This window comes from Mesitornis unicolor, unplaced genomic scaffold, assembly GCF_000695765.1.
Source record: "Mesitornis unicolor isolate BGI_N332 unplaced genomic scaffold, ASM69576v1 scaffold18420, whole genome shotgun sequence".
NCBI classification, from domain to species: Eukaryota; Metazoa; Chordata; class Aves; order Mesitornithiformes; family Mesitornithidae; genus Mesitornis; species Mesitornis unicolor.
The window spans coordinates 1907-17987 of NW_010160545.1; the positions used below are offsets into that span (position 1 = coordinate 1907).

At 43.6% G+C, this 16081-nt stretch overlaps 2 protein-coding genes across 2 annotated transcripts in view; one reads left to right on the top strand and one right to left on the bottom strand.

Annotated features, from left to right (window-relative positions):
* LOC104545228 overlaps window positions 1-3696 on the top strand; it is a gene marked incomplete at its 5' end in the record, with an annotated part of 4262 nt that extends 566 nt beyond the window's left edge. The window contains 6 exon segments of the mRNA XM_010190314.1: window positions 151-282; window positions 1246-1421; window positions 1901-1963; window positions 2575-2669; window positions 3475-3647; window positions 3650-3696. Coding sequence (XP_010188616.1) covers window positions 151-282; window positions 1246-1421; window positions 1901-1963; window positions 2575-2669; window positions 3475-3647; window positions 3650-3696 — 686 coding nt within the window.
* An 8008-nt stretch (window positions 3697-11704) lies between these two features.
* The window catches only part of IDH1 (isocitrate dehydrogenase 1 (NADP+), soluble), a 10395-nt gene continuing 6018 nt past the window's right edge, over window positions 11705-16081 (bottom strand). The window contains exons 4-8 of the mRNA XM_010190303.1: window positions 15374-15551; window positions 14773-14924; window positions 13542-13682; window positions 12599-12761; window positions 11705-12107 (exon numbers count right to left, since the gene is read on the bottom strand). Of these exons, the coding sequence (XP_010188605.1) occupies window positions 12014-12107; window positions 12599-12761; window positions 13542-13682; window positions 14773-14924; window positions 15374-15551 (728 nt within the window). The 3' untranslated portion in view covers window positions 11705-12013. The remainder of the gene's footprint in view (window positions 12108-12598; window positions 12762-13541; window positions 13683-14772; window positions 14925-15373; window positions 15552-16081) is intronic.

Sequence of the window (16081 nt, forward strand, 5' to 3'; positions counted from 1 at the left end):
CGGCCTCGTTGCTCCCTGCGGGGGTCAGCGCAGCGGCAGGGCGGGAAGCGAGGCCGCAGGTACCCTCTCGGGGAGAGTGTAGGTCCTGCCGGTACGTACTTGAAGGAAAGAATACAGGTGCTAGCCCTGCTCGGTGTCGCTTCTCTCCAGCTATGGAGGCTTCCGGAAGGTCCTTCAGCCTGAGTGGCGTAAGACGGCGCATGCGAGGGAAGAAAAACGGTGCTTTGAGGACTGCGAAGTTGAATGCCTCGCTTGTGTCAAAAATCAAAACCAAAATAATTAGTGAGTATATTTTGTCTTGCGGTATATACAGAGGCTGGCAGCTGTGTCAGCTTTTTACTGTGCCTTGGCCGTGGCAGTGGGTGGTAGTCTTACTCAGAGCTTACATTTAACAGCTGCTTCTCTGCTTGTGGGTTTCTAGTACATTCAGTACCCTGCAAATGAGTGTCAAGTGCCACTTGAGGTGCCCAAAGGTGTCTGAGGTATCTGCGACTGGCAGGTTTAATGTAGAACCTTTGGAGCAGCAGCTGGGGGCATCACAGGCTGCTCGGCAGTATCTCAGATGGCATTAGACAGCTGTATCTGGGTAACTGAATCCTCAGGGTCCAAACAGAAAAAAAATAAGAGGCATGGAAAGTATTTTAGTTTATATGCAATCCTGTACAGAAGCTAGCCCAACTGTGATTTGTTTTTATGGCGGAAAAAATGCAACAATAGTACATAAAATAATTTGAACTACTTTGAAAAAGTTAGGTATTTCTGTTAATTTTATTTGTCTTGAAACTGGGAAACATGGATCTAAATCTGCTCAAGGGCTACTTCGTTCCTCAGTAGTAGATTTTTCTCCCTCTTTTTGGATGGAGATAAGGACTCAGAGCTATAGGTGACTTCTTCAAAGTCAGAAGCATATCTTTCTAAACTCAGCACCTGAACCAGACCATCATTCATTAAGAATTGAAACAGTAGCTTGCTGACTCAGCACGTCTCCCTTGAGGGAAGGAGAGGGTGTCTTGTCACGTTTTTTAGGTGTTAAGGAAAGTTTTTCCTGCTGTCCTCTGAAGGCTTCTGTTGCTGGAAGGAATTATGCTACTGACTTTGAGGGGGGTGGGGGAGACATGCTATTGAGTTGTAGAGATCTGAGCCTAAGAGAGGTTATTCTGGGTAAAGAAAGAAGGATGATGAGGGAAGAGGCATGGATGAGACCTTGGATGCTGATTTTATGTGATACTTCTTTATCCCTTACAGACAACTCCTCCACTATTAAAGTCTCCTTAAAGCACAACAATAAAGCACTGGCCCTGGCTCTCAATGCAGAGAAAGCCAATGCACAGCGGCTCACCCAGGAGAAGATAATCTTACAGAAGGAGGTGGAGGAGTGCCACTTCCAGAATGCTGTGCTGCGACACAAGCTCTGCTTCCTGGTATGGCACTAACACTGTGGCTAGCGTGGGGAGGGACAATGGGCAAGGTATGGGCCAGGGCAACTGAAAGGGTTGTTAAGCACTGGAACAGGCTGCCCAAGGAGGTGGGTGAATTGCCATCCTTGGAAATATTTAAAAGATTAGTAGATGTTGTTCTTAGGAACATAGTCTAGTGGTGGACTTAGTAGGGCTGGATCGATGGTTGGACTTGATGATCTTAAAGGTCTTTTTCAACTGAAACCATTCTATGATTCTATGTATGCAGCACTAGCATCTCAACCTTGGGAGCCTCGAGGAAGCTGTCACTGATTCTACATACTCTCTGCATATGAAAAATGCTACCATTCATTTGTTTACTCTTTCTGTCAAGCTTTGTTCTCCCCAGAACATGCCTTGTTTTAGCTACCAACATCCTTTTTGGAATAGACGTTTTGATTTAATGTCTTTATTGCTTCTGTTTTGTTATTACCTCAACACAGACTAACACCTGGAAAGAACTTGAAAACCTTATGGCTGGAGTTAAAATGGCCTGTCCGTCTGAGGTAAACCATGGGAAACGTGACTACACTGCTCTGGGAAGAGGACTGTTTTGTCTATGTCTTTTGCTTTGTGTTGCCTGCTCCCTTCAGTGTTTGAAGCTTCAATTGGTTTTCTTTGCTTGCTTGAATTGTGCTGGCTGCATCCTCATTTTTAGCTTGGTGTTAATGATTTCTAGAGTAACTTCTTCTGTAGGAAAGGCTACAGTTCTAAACTCTCTTCCCCTGGGTCATGGGCTGTATTGGCCAGTAGGCTCTTCTGATATGACAGGTTGTGACTTTTTTCCAATTTCTCCTTTCAAGTGTTGCCATGGCAACTTACATAGGGAATAGGACACTTTCCATATGTCCTGTCTCATGGGTGGGTGGTAAAATACTCCTGCTTCCTAGTCTCAGATTATCCGAACTAGTCTAACTCTATCCTTAAGCCTGTGGAGACAGACTATGACTCTGCTGCAATTTATTCCATAATCTGTGCAATTTCAAATGGGAGGGGGTCACCAGCAGTATTTGACGTACTTTCCAAGGTGAAACTTAGCTTCTGTTGTTTCAGTGCAGGGGGGCGCACAGGGGATTGCAGAAGCTTTAAACCAGCCTTCTATTTCTCTGCTTTCCAGTTCTGTGCAAGTTCTGCATCCTTGTCCAATGACCAGAAGAGCAGCATGACTGATGATAGCTCGTCTGACTATATTGCAGATTGTCATCTTTCGAGGTGGGCCTTAAGATGTCAAATATCACCAAGCTTGTCCTGAATTCCTGTATGCTAAACTTCCTCTTGTGTTTTATATGTTGCCCAGTTGTCTCTTTTACATGAGATGTCTTCTCTAAACCACCACTGCTTGATGTTTTCTTTTACTCTCTTTCTGCTGCTACTCCTTGTCTTATTTGTCCTAATGCTGAGTCTATGCATAAACTGGTCCTTCTCTCTCCTTTGTTTGAAAGTGCATTACTTTTAGATAGTTTTTCCTTTGTTGCTGGTGAACACTGCAAGATTTCTTCAACTGAGTGAGTGCCATAGCTGGCTGCTTTGATATTTGCTACATATAAATGCTTAATAGTCATCTGTTTGTATGATATAAACTTGTGCTTTGGAAAGCAGGTCAGAGCAGGATATTTTAATGTATTTGAAGTTCTGTTTCTCGTCTGTCTAGTCTCCCCTTTGAACACAGGGGAACCCTTGAAGCTGCCCACACACATACCTCCAAGCAGCCACGTTGGTGTTCCACAGTGAGGTGAACCTATGGTCACAACCTGAGCACTGAAAGGCCTTACTTTGTTGCCTCAGTGTATTTTTGTCCTGTTTCTGTGTCTGCAGTGGTGTGCTTTCCTTATGAGTTGTACTTGCACAAGAATGGGAAATCTGTCCTGGCTGGGCAGTGTGTTCTTTAGCACTTTAAGCCTTCAGAAATGTATTTCAGCATCCCTTGATGGAGACGAAAGGTGTAGCTATTCTACTGGATTCTGGAGCCTGTCACAGATATGTAAAATGCTCCATTGCTGTTATTCCTTCTCAGTAGTGCGCCATGGATGCCAATGAGGGTGCCCATTTCCAAGCGGCGTGATGCAGGACAGCAAGGTGGCGGCTCCGCAGTGGTACCAACATCCTCATTAGATCTTCAGAGATCTGCTTCTAATGAGCCTCTGGAAGTTGTGCCTGTTGCCTCCAAGGACACTTTGCCACCACAGCCTGCTGAGAAGCCTCAGTTCCACCAGGAAGAGAATGGGAAGAGGCCAACTGAAGCAACAGAAGCACAAGAGGCTTTTCTTGACTCATACACTTTTGAAGGTAAATTTGCATCTTCTGTTGTTCTGGTTTGACTTTGCATGTCTTTGTGCAGAAATGAAACAATGATTTAGTTGCTAACCATCACTCCAGCAGCTCCTAATTACTGTTAGGAACTGCATGTTTCAGTTGTAGCTGATATTGCTAGAATTGCATCTATCCCAGAGTGAGATGCCGTGACGGGGATATTTGGTGTGTTTGCAATAGCTCAAGATCACTTATCAGTCTTTCTGAGTAGTAGACACTGAGCTTGCATAAGATTTTCAGCCATGTCCAAAGGTGCAGAATTCGACTAGCTGCACACCTGTTCCTTGTGGATTTGCCATATAAATAATAACTCCTATACAGATTGTGAGTACTCCTAAATATCAGGGCTAGTTAATGGATCTTGCTTTGGATTGCCTTTCTGTTCTGAGGGGACCCAGCCGAGCAATTCTGTTATGCAGTAAGTTTGAGGAGTCCCAAACATTCTTTTTTCTGTGCTCTAGATTTTTGGCAGTGTGTGGGTCAGGGCTTTTAAGTGGAGTGGGGAAAGCTGGCATTTGTCTGCTGCTGCATTTCTCAGTCTTAGGAATTAATTTTCTTTCCAACAGGGGCCTTGCACAACACCCAACAAAATACCAACAGTTTGCCAGCACTTGCCTGGGAAAGTCATCCTCTTCCAGATGAGGGTTATGAGATGGCAAAACATTCCTTTGATCGTCTCTCACAAGGGCATATTACTCAGAGGAGAAAGTGTTCTACCTTGTTTGCAACAAGCACTCCATCTGCTGGTGTGGCTGTCTTCCCACGTGTCAGTTCTACTCAGGCGGCTCAGAGTAGTATCACAGAAGACAGCAGCAGCTCCAGCAAGAGCAACACACAGGCACAGCTGAAATCTCCTAGCTCCCTGGTTTCACCTACTCAAATCACTGTTGTTTCTGATAGAAGATCTTTGGGTAAAGAGATTTGCTGTGATCAGCCACAGGCTGAAAAAACTGGATGTGATGCTGAAACAGACCCCAGCTATAGCCAAGTCCCTGAGTTTGTTCCTGTAAAGGTTAAAACTGGTGAGAAATGTAAAACTGGTGAGAAATGTAAAACTGGTGAGAAAACAACTGTTAAAAAAGCAAGCACAGGAAAAAAGAAAACAAATGCAATTAAAACCAATGCAGAAAGTAGTCCTGCTCTATCTCAAGGTGAAGAGAGTGCTCAAAATGCAAAGAAGATTCTTCAGCCACAAGTTCCAACATGTTATATTGAGTCTGAAGTTTCTGAGGTGAGGCAGAAGGCTTGCGTGGAGGCTTTTGACAGGAAGAATGAAGGCTCTGGTGTGGAGCAAAAAACTTCTGATGAAGTGCAATATCTCAGAAGAACAGATGCGGTGAATCCAGCACAGCTGCACAGTGGTGACTTACTGCAACAGCTTAAGGAGGAAGCTATCTTTGAGATCCAAAGTACTGAGAGCTTGCCAGAAAGCCCAGTTTGTACCCTCTCAAGTCATGAAGTTCCTTCAGATGATTCCAATCTACAAAATGCACTTTTCTTCAGGAGAGAGACCTCAAGTGCCTGTGCTTTTCAAGACAACTCAAGTGTGAGCACAAAGAGCATCAGGCAGAAAACCAACAGAAAAACTAGAGTAATTAGGCAAATAGATGACTTTGAGAATCTGCCAAACAGTGTGAAAATACCAGAGGCCAAAGCTGAAAAACAGCCTAAAAGAAGCCAGACAAGCAGGAAGATGACAGTTAGGAAAAGCAGTTGTTGTGATCAGAGAAAGGAAGTTGTTGTTTTTGGGCCATGTATAGATGTTCAAGGAGTATCTAAGGAGAGCACAAAGGATTCACCATGTAATCTTAAACGTAGCAGGGAAACTTACATTGTTTGTCCTTTGGATATTGCAGGAAACTTGAGTTGTGTCCAGACAGATTTTGAAGGGAGTGAAATTGTACCTCCCAGGTCTATTCCAGGGAGCAAAGCTAGCAAAATTCCTAGAGTTGAGAGGTTGGTAGCTGCTCAGAGCAATAAAAAACTGAAGGGAGTCCTTCAAGAAAATATAAAAGAGACTTATCCCAAACCAAGGCCTCAGAGGAAGAGGAGCGCCTGTAGTCCTCCAGAGGCTGATTTCCTCACCAGAGAAAGTGATAGTGCCAAGGTGTTCATTGGAAGTTCAGAACTTACATCTAAGCAAGCTGTCCTGATGGGCAAGTTTTCCAGCATTACAGATCTGCTGTCTAAGCCATGTGACTTCCTGGAGGAGCAGATAGCTGACATATCACTTGCAAATAATCTTATGGATCTTTCACAGAGTTTTGAATCCTGTGTGAGCTGTTCTGCAGCTTTGCCTGTCAGTTCCAGGCTTACAGACGTACCAGTTTCCAAGAGCTTAAGTACTGAAGGTAACAGAATGCCAGAGAAATCTATTTGGCTGGAAAGCTCACTAGTATTTAAAGAAAAGACTGCAGAGGAAATACCTGGAGAAAGAAACCAGCTCAAGTCAAGTTCTTTGAGCTCACCTTCACAGGAACCTGGTAGGTTGTAGGCTGGGGAGGGGACCTGTGTTTGGACATGAGTGCCAAAAACCCATGCAGCAAGTGCTTATATTTTTCTTCCCCTCTTCCCTTTCTTCAGAGTTAAAGATCAGTGTCCAGTACAGCATTTATGCTACTCAGTCATTTCTGTGGCTGCATTTGCTTCTAGTTTATCAGCATTCCTGTAAGAATTTCTGTTCACTTGTTTATGTGTGGCTACTGCAAAAAGACTAGGAGCACATGCTGCGAGTCCCACTTCACCACCTTTGGTATCTACAAGGCATGCCTGTCAATTTAGAAAATAAATTACTCAAGCAATTGAAAAGCATAATTTGATTTGAATTAGAAAATCAATTACTCAAGGAATTGAAAAGTATAATTTGATGCTGACCCTGCCTACTAGAGTAAGCATTAGTGGGGCACAGAATATGATGAAGGTGGCAGTTTTTTGGTCCAGAATGGTTAGTGCTGTAAAGATTCAGACTTTATACCTTTAGGTGGTATCTTCAATGGAAATTCATCAAGAGCTACCTAAACTATCTTTGGGTTTCTTTAAAAGATTTGGAAGGTGTATCCCTTGGCTGGTAATTCAATAAGCTAAGTGTTTTTGGGAGCTTGCTGTTATTTGATACTCTTTTTACAGAGAGTTTTTCTGTGGGGTTTTTCCTTCCTGTAGCTGTTGACCAACAGGCCTGTTGTCATGTCCAGCTCTGAGGGAGGGGGACAGGCGATTCAGACTTATAAATCTCCAATGGGTTGAACAGCGGTGAGACAAGTCTCAAGGTTCATAACTAAAGTGTTTATTGAACAGTTCCAATCACCAATCCTGTGCTTATCAGTTTTGCTGACAGCAATTGGCTTAACAGCTAACAACAAATTAGTGGCAGATAACGGTAGCAGCAAAGACAATAGTTTTTCCCACAACAGTCGGCTTAATGGCTGAAAACAAACGACACTATGGGCCTTGCAAGGGAAGCGGGGAGAGAGAGAAAAAGAAAATTCACCAGTCCTGGTTCCAGCATCATGAAGGATCAGTCTTTCACACATGTTGTAGCTAGAGTGGGCTGTACTTTTTAGAGGGACGAAGTTTGTTCTCCTGCCCTCTCCCTCTTGGCTGAGTTCAATTTGGAAGTTGCAGTGAACACTGGGAGGTCCTGTGTCTTGCTGGATGCTTCCTAGGTTTTGGATGCCATAAACTTTGCATTTTCTTCCAGGCTGTGAGCTCCTGGGCATTAGAATTATCAACTATCATTTTTGTATCTTTTATTTAATACATCAGGGTCCAGTGATACTAGTAGCATTAGTGACCTGTATTTTTTCAGTGAGGAACCTAATCTGATTCCTGAGCTGACTTGTGGATCAGGTCTGGGATTTTTGGACAAAAATGGTCTTCTGAGTTTAGAGGGAACGTGATTGGGTTCAGGATTGTGCAGTGCTCAAAGAAACCTGGTAATGCAGCCCTTCTGTATTTGACAGCTATATGTATTAGGATATCTGGAAATGATTTTGAAACACTTTGATAAGCTCGTACACATGTGAATGTCTCCCTTTGCAGAGATCAAACCACTACAGGACTTGACCAATGCCAGGACTCTAACACTTCTCCCAGGCTCGAGGAAGACAGAGGACTCATCCAGGCGGAGACGGGGCATAGTCTGCTACAAAGAGCCAACACTCAACAGGTTGGGCTTTAAACCATTCCTTCCCATTACTGTTCCCATGCTGCAACCCCTGCTCTGCTCTCATGCGCTCACTTTCCAGAGCTGGACCCTCCATCACTTTATTTGTCTTGAAGGTCCTCTTATCCTTTGTGTTTCTGTGACCCTCATCTTTTGCCACAGTATGGTTAAGCCAAAATTCTGCATTAGCACAGATGTATGTGCAAGCTACTAAAGATGTTATTTCCCTCACTGAAATGAGCACATCTCTTAGCAGACTTCATCTGTGGTATACCAGTGTTAATGAGGAATGAGCGTGAGGATACAGGCTAAATAAAGACAGCTAAGTGAGCCCCCTGATTTCACTTACTGCTGTTGTGTGATATCTGAAGTTTTATACAACAACTGAGTAATGCTTACCATTTTAATTGGGTTTCAGTGAAGGAAATGCTAGGTTTTGAGGAGGGCTCTCCTCTGTGAGCAGGTGGTATCTGTATTTGCTTTTTCTGGCAGGTAGAAGTAGTACAAGTAGTTGCATCTTTTCCCTAAGAAACTGTAGATTCAGTACATCAAATGGCTACTATGCAGGACCATTTAAATCCTGAAATGATGTCTTTGTTGTTATGCTACTGGCTAATACTATGTTTTTTTTCCCCTGAAAAAGTGTCACAATTTGAACTTGCTGTGAGGAGTTGGTTATACTGGGTCAGAAAGTACTCTGTACTTGTACAGCTGTTCCTGTACTGGACAAGGAACAAACTGTACCACTCCATCTTACAGTGGGAGCATTTCAGTAAAATCAGAAACTTCACAGACTGAAATCATACATGAATTCAAGAAATACCTTGATGGTTCAATCTAACCCTTTTGGTTCTGCAGGAAACTGAGGCAGGGTGACCCATTTACAGACACAGAGTTCCTCCGCAAAACAAAAAAGAAGAAAACTGCCAAAGCCAAGAAGATGACCAAGATGATAAAAAAAGAACGGCTTCCTGAAGGATGTCCCAGTGCCGAGGCAGGCAAGCTAATGACAACAGGAAGAGAGACAGAGCCAGAAGTAAAATAGTGGTTGAACAAGCAGCCCCCAAGCTCCTAGGGGCTTGTGCATCTTAGAGTGTCTCTAATGTTTTGCATAGCTTATTGTTTGTTTTAATTTAAAAGTATAAATAAATTCTGTTCTAAAGCTCTGTGACATTTATTCCCCTCCCTTCCCCCTTGACTTTCAAATACTGAGTGCTTGTGGCACCACAGACAGCTAGCTGGCTCTGCCAGTTCTCTCCTGGTCCTACACCAGCCTAGGCAGAGTATGCCTTGGAAGGCTGATCTTCTGGCATTGCAGATGCCCACAAGGGTTGATGAAAGGGTGTGAAAGGGTTGCTGCTGCCCAGGCTTTGACAGCAAGCAGAAGAGGCATGCTGACCTACTGCCTAGCATGACCTGGAAAAGGTGGCTTCTGTACAGGTAGAGCAGTCCACTGGGAAGTCACATGTAGAGTTGACTGCTGAAGACTTTGACAGCCCTAGAAGTCAGAGCTCTGCTGTTCTGGAAGGGAGCCCTGTCAGATAACTGATATATCCCATCTCACTGTATTTGCTGTCAGTGGGGATTTGTATAATACGGAGTTGAAAGCAGCCTTCCATCAATCAGTCCTGAGCATGCAATACCTAGGACACAGATGCACACATGCAGCTATATCAGCATTGGCACTAATGGTAAGCTAAGCTATATGCTGATCAAAGACAACTTTTGCTGGGGTCTGCTGATGGGAGTGTTGGTGCAAAGGGCTTTTACTGGTGGCAGGAGCTGCAAGGGCCCTGCCCAAGAGCTCTAGGAAGCAGCTGGTGTACTCTGAAGCCAACAATTATGTTTCAGGAAATCCTGTGCACTTTTCCACTGCAGATTGAGTGCCCACTAGCCTCCATCACTTGCTTTTTTAAGGTCTATTAGTATCTAACTCTGAAGGTTATTAATATTAAATGTTGGAGGGAGTGGTGGGGAAAAGAGGTGGTTGTATTAGTAGTGAAGGAGAAGTGAATGTGCCTTCCTGGAAGCAGGGACCATGTTTCCTCTTTCTCTATGGCAGAGCAGAGAGAGGGATGTGAGGGAGGTGATTCTGCCACTCTACTCTGTTGTGAGACCCCACCTGGAGTACTGCATCCAGTTCTGGGGCCCCCAGTATAAGACAGACATTGAGCTGTTGCAACAGGCCCAGAGGAGGGCCATGAAGATGATCAGAGGGCTGAAGCACCTCCCCTACGAGGACTGGCTGAGAGAGTTGGGGCTGTTCAGCCTGGAGGGGGCTCTGGGGGGACCTTATTGTCACCTTCCAGCTCCTAAAGGGGTCCCACAGGAAAGCTGGGGAAGGACTTTTTACAAGGTCAGGTAGTGACAGAACGAGGGGGGGGGGTTAAACTGGAAGAGGGTAGATTTAGACTAGATATTAGAAAGAAATTCTTTACTGTGAGGGTGGTGAGACACTGGAACAGGTTGCCCAGGGAAGTTGTAGATGACCCCTTCCTGGAGGTGTTCAAGACCAGGTTGGATAGGGCTTTGGGCAACCTGCTCTAGGGAGAGGTGTCCCTGCCCATGGCAGATGATCTTTAAGGTCCCTTCTAACCTGAGCCATGCTATGATTCTATGTTCCTGATGATTGTTTCCATTGCTTCTACAGGTCAGCAGTGGGACATTTTCTAGCTGCACTTCTTACATGCTTGTGTGACTAATAGAATAGCAAATTATTGTGTTCAGTCATATTGAAGGCACAGTGACAGCTGCTGGCCAGTGTAGAGCTGTGTGTCAAACACAAGCTCATCCCAAAACAAATGTTAATACGAGCTCATCTAGTCTAACATTACATTTCTATTCTAACCAACACTTATAGCTAGTCAGCTGCAGGGTAAGAGTTTGTCTCACGTGTAACCAGTTTCTGATCTTTAAGTGATGATACATAAGTTTGAGTTTGTTAGTCCCAAAATAAAATTTCAATAGAAGCAGTACCTTTAAATTCTTGTGCACTACCTGATGCTTACCACCACTCTACAGATCACATCTTGCCCTGGGCCAGAATAAATTAGAACTCTTCTCTAAAAAGTAAGATTATTTCATGTTTACATCACATTGCAAGTGTCTGTCTCAGCAGGTACTGGACTGTGCTGAAAGGTACTGGCATCTCTCTCTGCAGCAGAATTTCCCCATATCTGCTAATCACAGAAAGGAAGGAGAGACAAAAAATGTTAGTTGGCTTTTACTTTAGTTCAGACTAAAATATTATTTAAAAATAACCCCTAACAAAAAAACCATGGATGGAATAGTTTTTTCACAGTCATAATCTGACTTCACAACAGGAAGGGTAAGTAATAGACCAGACAACTGGAGAAAAGTTTTGCACCTTTATTAATTGTGGGGTGGGGAAAGAGGTAAGAGTTCCTATGCTTCACATCCAGTCAGAAGGAGTATAACTAAATGTATGGTCTGCATTTAGACACTGCAGCATGGCTTTATTAGGCTTTTAGCCTATAGGGCTTTTTTCCAACATTTACTAAGTGCTGCTTCACAGATGCTACAGCCCTGACTATAGCAATGGGACCAAATCCCATTAGCATCAGGATACTATGCTCTGGTTGACACTAAAAGATGAGAGAGGCTGCAGTAGAGCAAGCATAGCCCTTTGAGCTTGATTATATTCAAGGGACAGTACTGGAGAGAGGAGAACAGTTCAGATTTCTAAGGTCTGTTGGACAGTGAGTCACCTCTGGTTTGACCAGAGCTAGACACTACTGGCTTTCAGTCTAAGAAGAGAGAAAAGAAAGACAGATCATAAAGTCATAGAGAGAATCCTCAGGTCTGTTGTGAATGACATCAGGAATCCAGACCCACACTGAGCTTGAATACCATCACATTCAGCTGCTGAGCAAAAGTAAGGCCTTATCCAGCAGTTCAAAGGGTTTTAGAAAACATGGTCTTTTAAAGATTTAAAAAAAGTGTACACGTTCATTTTTTCCTCTAGTATTTGAAATGTTATACAACAGCATGTGATACAGTGCCACTTACACCCGGGTATAAGTGGGAGATGCTTTGTTAGCAGAGCTTGAGCACACCCCATGCCTTAGAGCTTGGGTAAAGAGGCCAGCTTCCCCTTCAAGTTTTCAGCAAGCTTGTCCATGAACTCAAAGGTGTTCAGGTAGTCAGAGCGTGTGACACTGAGGGGAGAAACAAAACAAGACAGGCATTAGTTCTAAAGCCACTCAAATGCTCAAAGCAGAGGAAGACTGCTGAAGAACTCTAAGTCTTGCCTCTAAAACTAAGAGTTCTCTCCTAGTCATCAGGCTGGTTTTTTGCCAAAAGGCTCCAGAGAAGAAGTAGCCAGGTGAAATTCTGCAGTGAAGTAGGTCTCCATCCTAATAAATGGACAGGGCAGGATCTGGCCAATGGAGCTAGCCCAGAGAAATCTTTGTAGTTCCTTTGTTTTTTCCCCATGCATTTGGTACAATAGCAGGAACAGAGCAACCTAGACTAAACTACTTGGGGCAGGGAGTGTCTCATGTTCTATTTGTACAGCACTGGATACAGATGAGCCCTGTCCTGTGAGGAGACTCCAGCAATTCTTCACCATACTAAAATAACTTTCCAGCAAATGCTGTTCAGAAACACCAAGTAAAGCAGCCTTCTCCAAGCACAGCTGATTACTTACTTTGGTAGGCCTTTGATACAGGCAGCAAGGTCCTTTGTCATGAAACCAGATTCGATCGTCTCAATGCAGACTTCTTCCAGGGCAACTGCAAAGTTCTTGAGGCTAGTGTTGTTGTCCAGCTTAGCTCTGTGAGCTAGTCCTCTTGTCCATGCAAAGATGGAGGCTGAGAGAGAACATTAGATTACTGTCCTTCTAAAACAACCTGGACATTATTCTAAACTGTCATGTGGAAGAGTAATTTTTAAAATATTAGTAAAACTGAAAACAGGTAGGGAAAAAAAACATAGAACATCTTGTACAGGAAAGAGAACACTTACCTTCATCTAGGCATCCTTTGCATTTTGTGCAGTTCTAACAAAACACAAACCCCAGAAACTACTCACTACCTTTTTGTGTGTGCAATTTTATCTTATTTTGTTCCTGTCTAAGTCAGAAAGAATGACTTGTGGTAGGACTCTGTGCTCAACACAGAAAGTTGTCCTTACGATAGAAGGGTGCAGTCTTCTTCCTGGTATTATACTGTACTCTGGTCTCTATGCATTTGTAGAGGATTCTTTCCTCTATGTCCCATTCTAGGTACACTTACACTTTAAATATGTACATGGTTTGGGGGGGTGGCTGGGTCTTCTTGAGCATCAGGAAGGGAAGTAAAATAAAAAACCATCAATCTGAACCTTGAGGCCATTGTGGCTATACACCATTACCTGCTGAAGAGCAAGAGCATATCTCAAAGACTAGGTTAGGTCTAGCTTAATGCTCACACTCCATTCCAGCCTGTTTTTGCTCCAGGGTGCAGCTGTCTCCATGGAAGGAAAACGAATTATGAACTACCAGTTTTACCACTCAGTTGTTAAATTCTCTGCAGAAAGAATGCAGATGTTCTTACTCCAAACATGTTTTTTCATGTGTAGAGATCACTGAAGGGCACTGAAAAGCAGCTCACCAATGGGGTTAGTGGAAGTTTCTTGGCCTTTCTGATGCATGCGGTAGTGACGAGTAACTGTGCCGTGAGCAGCCTCTGCTTCAACAGTCTTGCCATCTGGGCAGATCAGCACACTGGTCATCATCCCTAGAGAGCCATAGCCTACAGAATACACAGTTTAAAAAGTTCAATGTCTCCTTTGGAGAGTCCCCTTGGAGTCCCTTTAATCCCCTCATCTTACATCTTCCCAGCCTTGATGTGAGTGTTCCTGAAAAGCAGTGCTGCTGCTGCTGCTGCAACTAACTAGCTAGTCCTGACACATCAAAATAACAGCTTGTCTGAACAGAAAGTTCAGCTGAACCACAAGATATAGATATGCAGACATTCTGCACCATTTCAAGAGAACTAGTATGTTCAAACTCACTGGATGGATTTTTACTGAAAAGGTGCACTATGAGAACAAAGAATCCTAAATAAACTGTGTTGGGCTGCCAGTCTCTACCTTTCCCACAGGGTGTTGGGAAACAAACCTATTTCACATCAAGACGATCTGCTCTAATGAAAGGAACCATAAGCTGGCAAAACTGGACATTCACATCACTTCTAGCTCTGTAGGTTTCAGAGATCGGTGTCTTTGAAAACTTTGTTGTTCAGTAGTCCAATGCACATCCTTGTTCTATGGGAGGCAGTTTACTGTCAGCACTTTAGAAAGAGCTTATTACATAAAGCCACACATCTTGCCCTGTAGGTTTCTGCATCCATATTTGTTTTGGCTCCAGGCAGCTTGGTTATATAGGATTTTGATAAAGCACTGTAAGTCTGCAACGTTAAACATATCAATCTCACTCTTTACACCTAACAGGTGGCTTTAGGTCATAAAGGTTTCCTTACTTACCTGTAAAGCACCTGCCAGTATGCTTTCCACTAGTCAGTTTAACATAAGCTGTCAGTGACAGAATCCCAGCTGTCTGGATACCTTCTATTAGAATGCAAAGCCTATCAGTTATTATGTTGGTAGGAACTGCCATCCAGTAAAGAAGTGCAACTACACAGTTTACATTCAATGTATCTTCTTGTAAAAGTGAAATCAGAAATTCTTTGCCTGCCTGGAAGCTCCATGACTGGCCACAGGATTGAAATGTAAGTTCTAAGACTCAACGCTGCCTCCTGGGCCATTACACAAGATTATGACAAGATCATGAGAAACTTCTACTTGAGCATACTTCAGTGTAGCACAGGAAACATCTCATACCTTGTGCAACAGAGTCAGACTGCACATCCCCATCGTAGTTCTTACAGGCCCAGACAAAGCCTCCTTCAGATTTCAGGGCCTGAGCAACCATATCATCAATGAGCCTATGCTCATACCAGATTTTTTTGGCTTCAAACTTGGACTTGTATTCTCTGGAAAACAAAACCCAGAACACCTTGTCGTATAAACAGAGCTTGCACAATCTGTGAAAGTAATATGCAAAGTGAGGTGCATAGAAATAAGAGTAAAAACAAAAACCAAACTTAAAAAAAATTGCATCCTCTTTACTTTTTTAAATTTCCCTTGCTTGCTTTGCTAGGCCACTCTAAGTCTGCTCCAGAATCACACGGAAGCCCATAGAGAATCTGGAACTCCGTTAGGAGAGATAAAGACCACAGCCACATTTAGCAGAGCTTTAAACACTAAGTACTGTGTCCTGCAGGACAAGGGAGACTGTGACAGGGAAGGTGCACAGCCCCCTCAAAGTGCTGAGGAGTGTCTGAAAATCCTGAATTAACTGTAGCAGCTCACAAGGCTGGAGAGGATGTTCCTGCTCCAGACTTACACATTGTAGTAGCTAGTATACAACTATCCTAGTTACCTGTCATAGATCTCTTGGAAGAGGTCTTTAAAGCGGCCATCGTATCTCTTCAGGATGGTGTTCTTTGTGCTCATGTAGAGAGGCCAGCCTTTAGACAGTGCCATTTGGAAGGAACTGTGGGCAAAATCCTTGATAGACTGGTCAAGATTGTACATGCCCATGGCTACACCACCACAGCCTATTAGTAGAGGAAGAACAGATAGGAATCAACAATATTTAGTTTTGGTAGAGGATCTGACAGTCTACCCATAGCATACTCTGGCAGGCAGGCAGGCTGGTGGTATCCCCAAGTGTCTTAATATAGTGCTCCATTTAAGGCTGGTTCTTTCAGGAGAAGACTCACTTCGCACTATAAGCTCAAAGCTTCAGCAGTCCTGGGACACATGGATAAGAAGGTGGTTTTGGTTTACAGCTAGGTACATCTTAATACTGTGATCTAATACTCCTAAGAAGTTTTTTCCTAATCCAGCCTAAGCAGTGAAACTGTAACAGAAAGGAGTGTGCTTGAATTCCTACTAGCCATATAAGTAATAGAGAGTATTTTTCTATGAAATCAGCAGGCAGCAGTTTGCATCAAAGGTCTCAGACAAAGCTAGAACTGGATTTACTCCCATCTTAGGTGCCTTGTACCATCAGGCTTTGGCTGCACTGCAGAACTAACTCAGTCAGAGGCTGCTTTGCCTAGCTCAGGTTAAAAAATCCTCACAT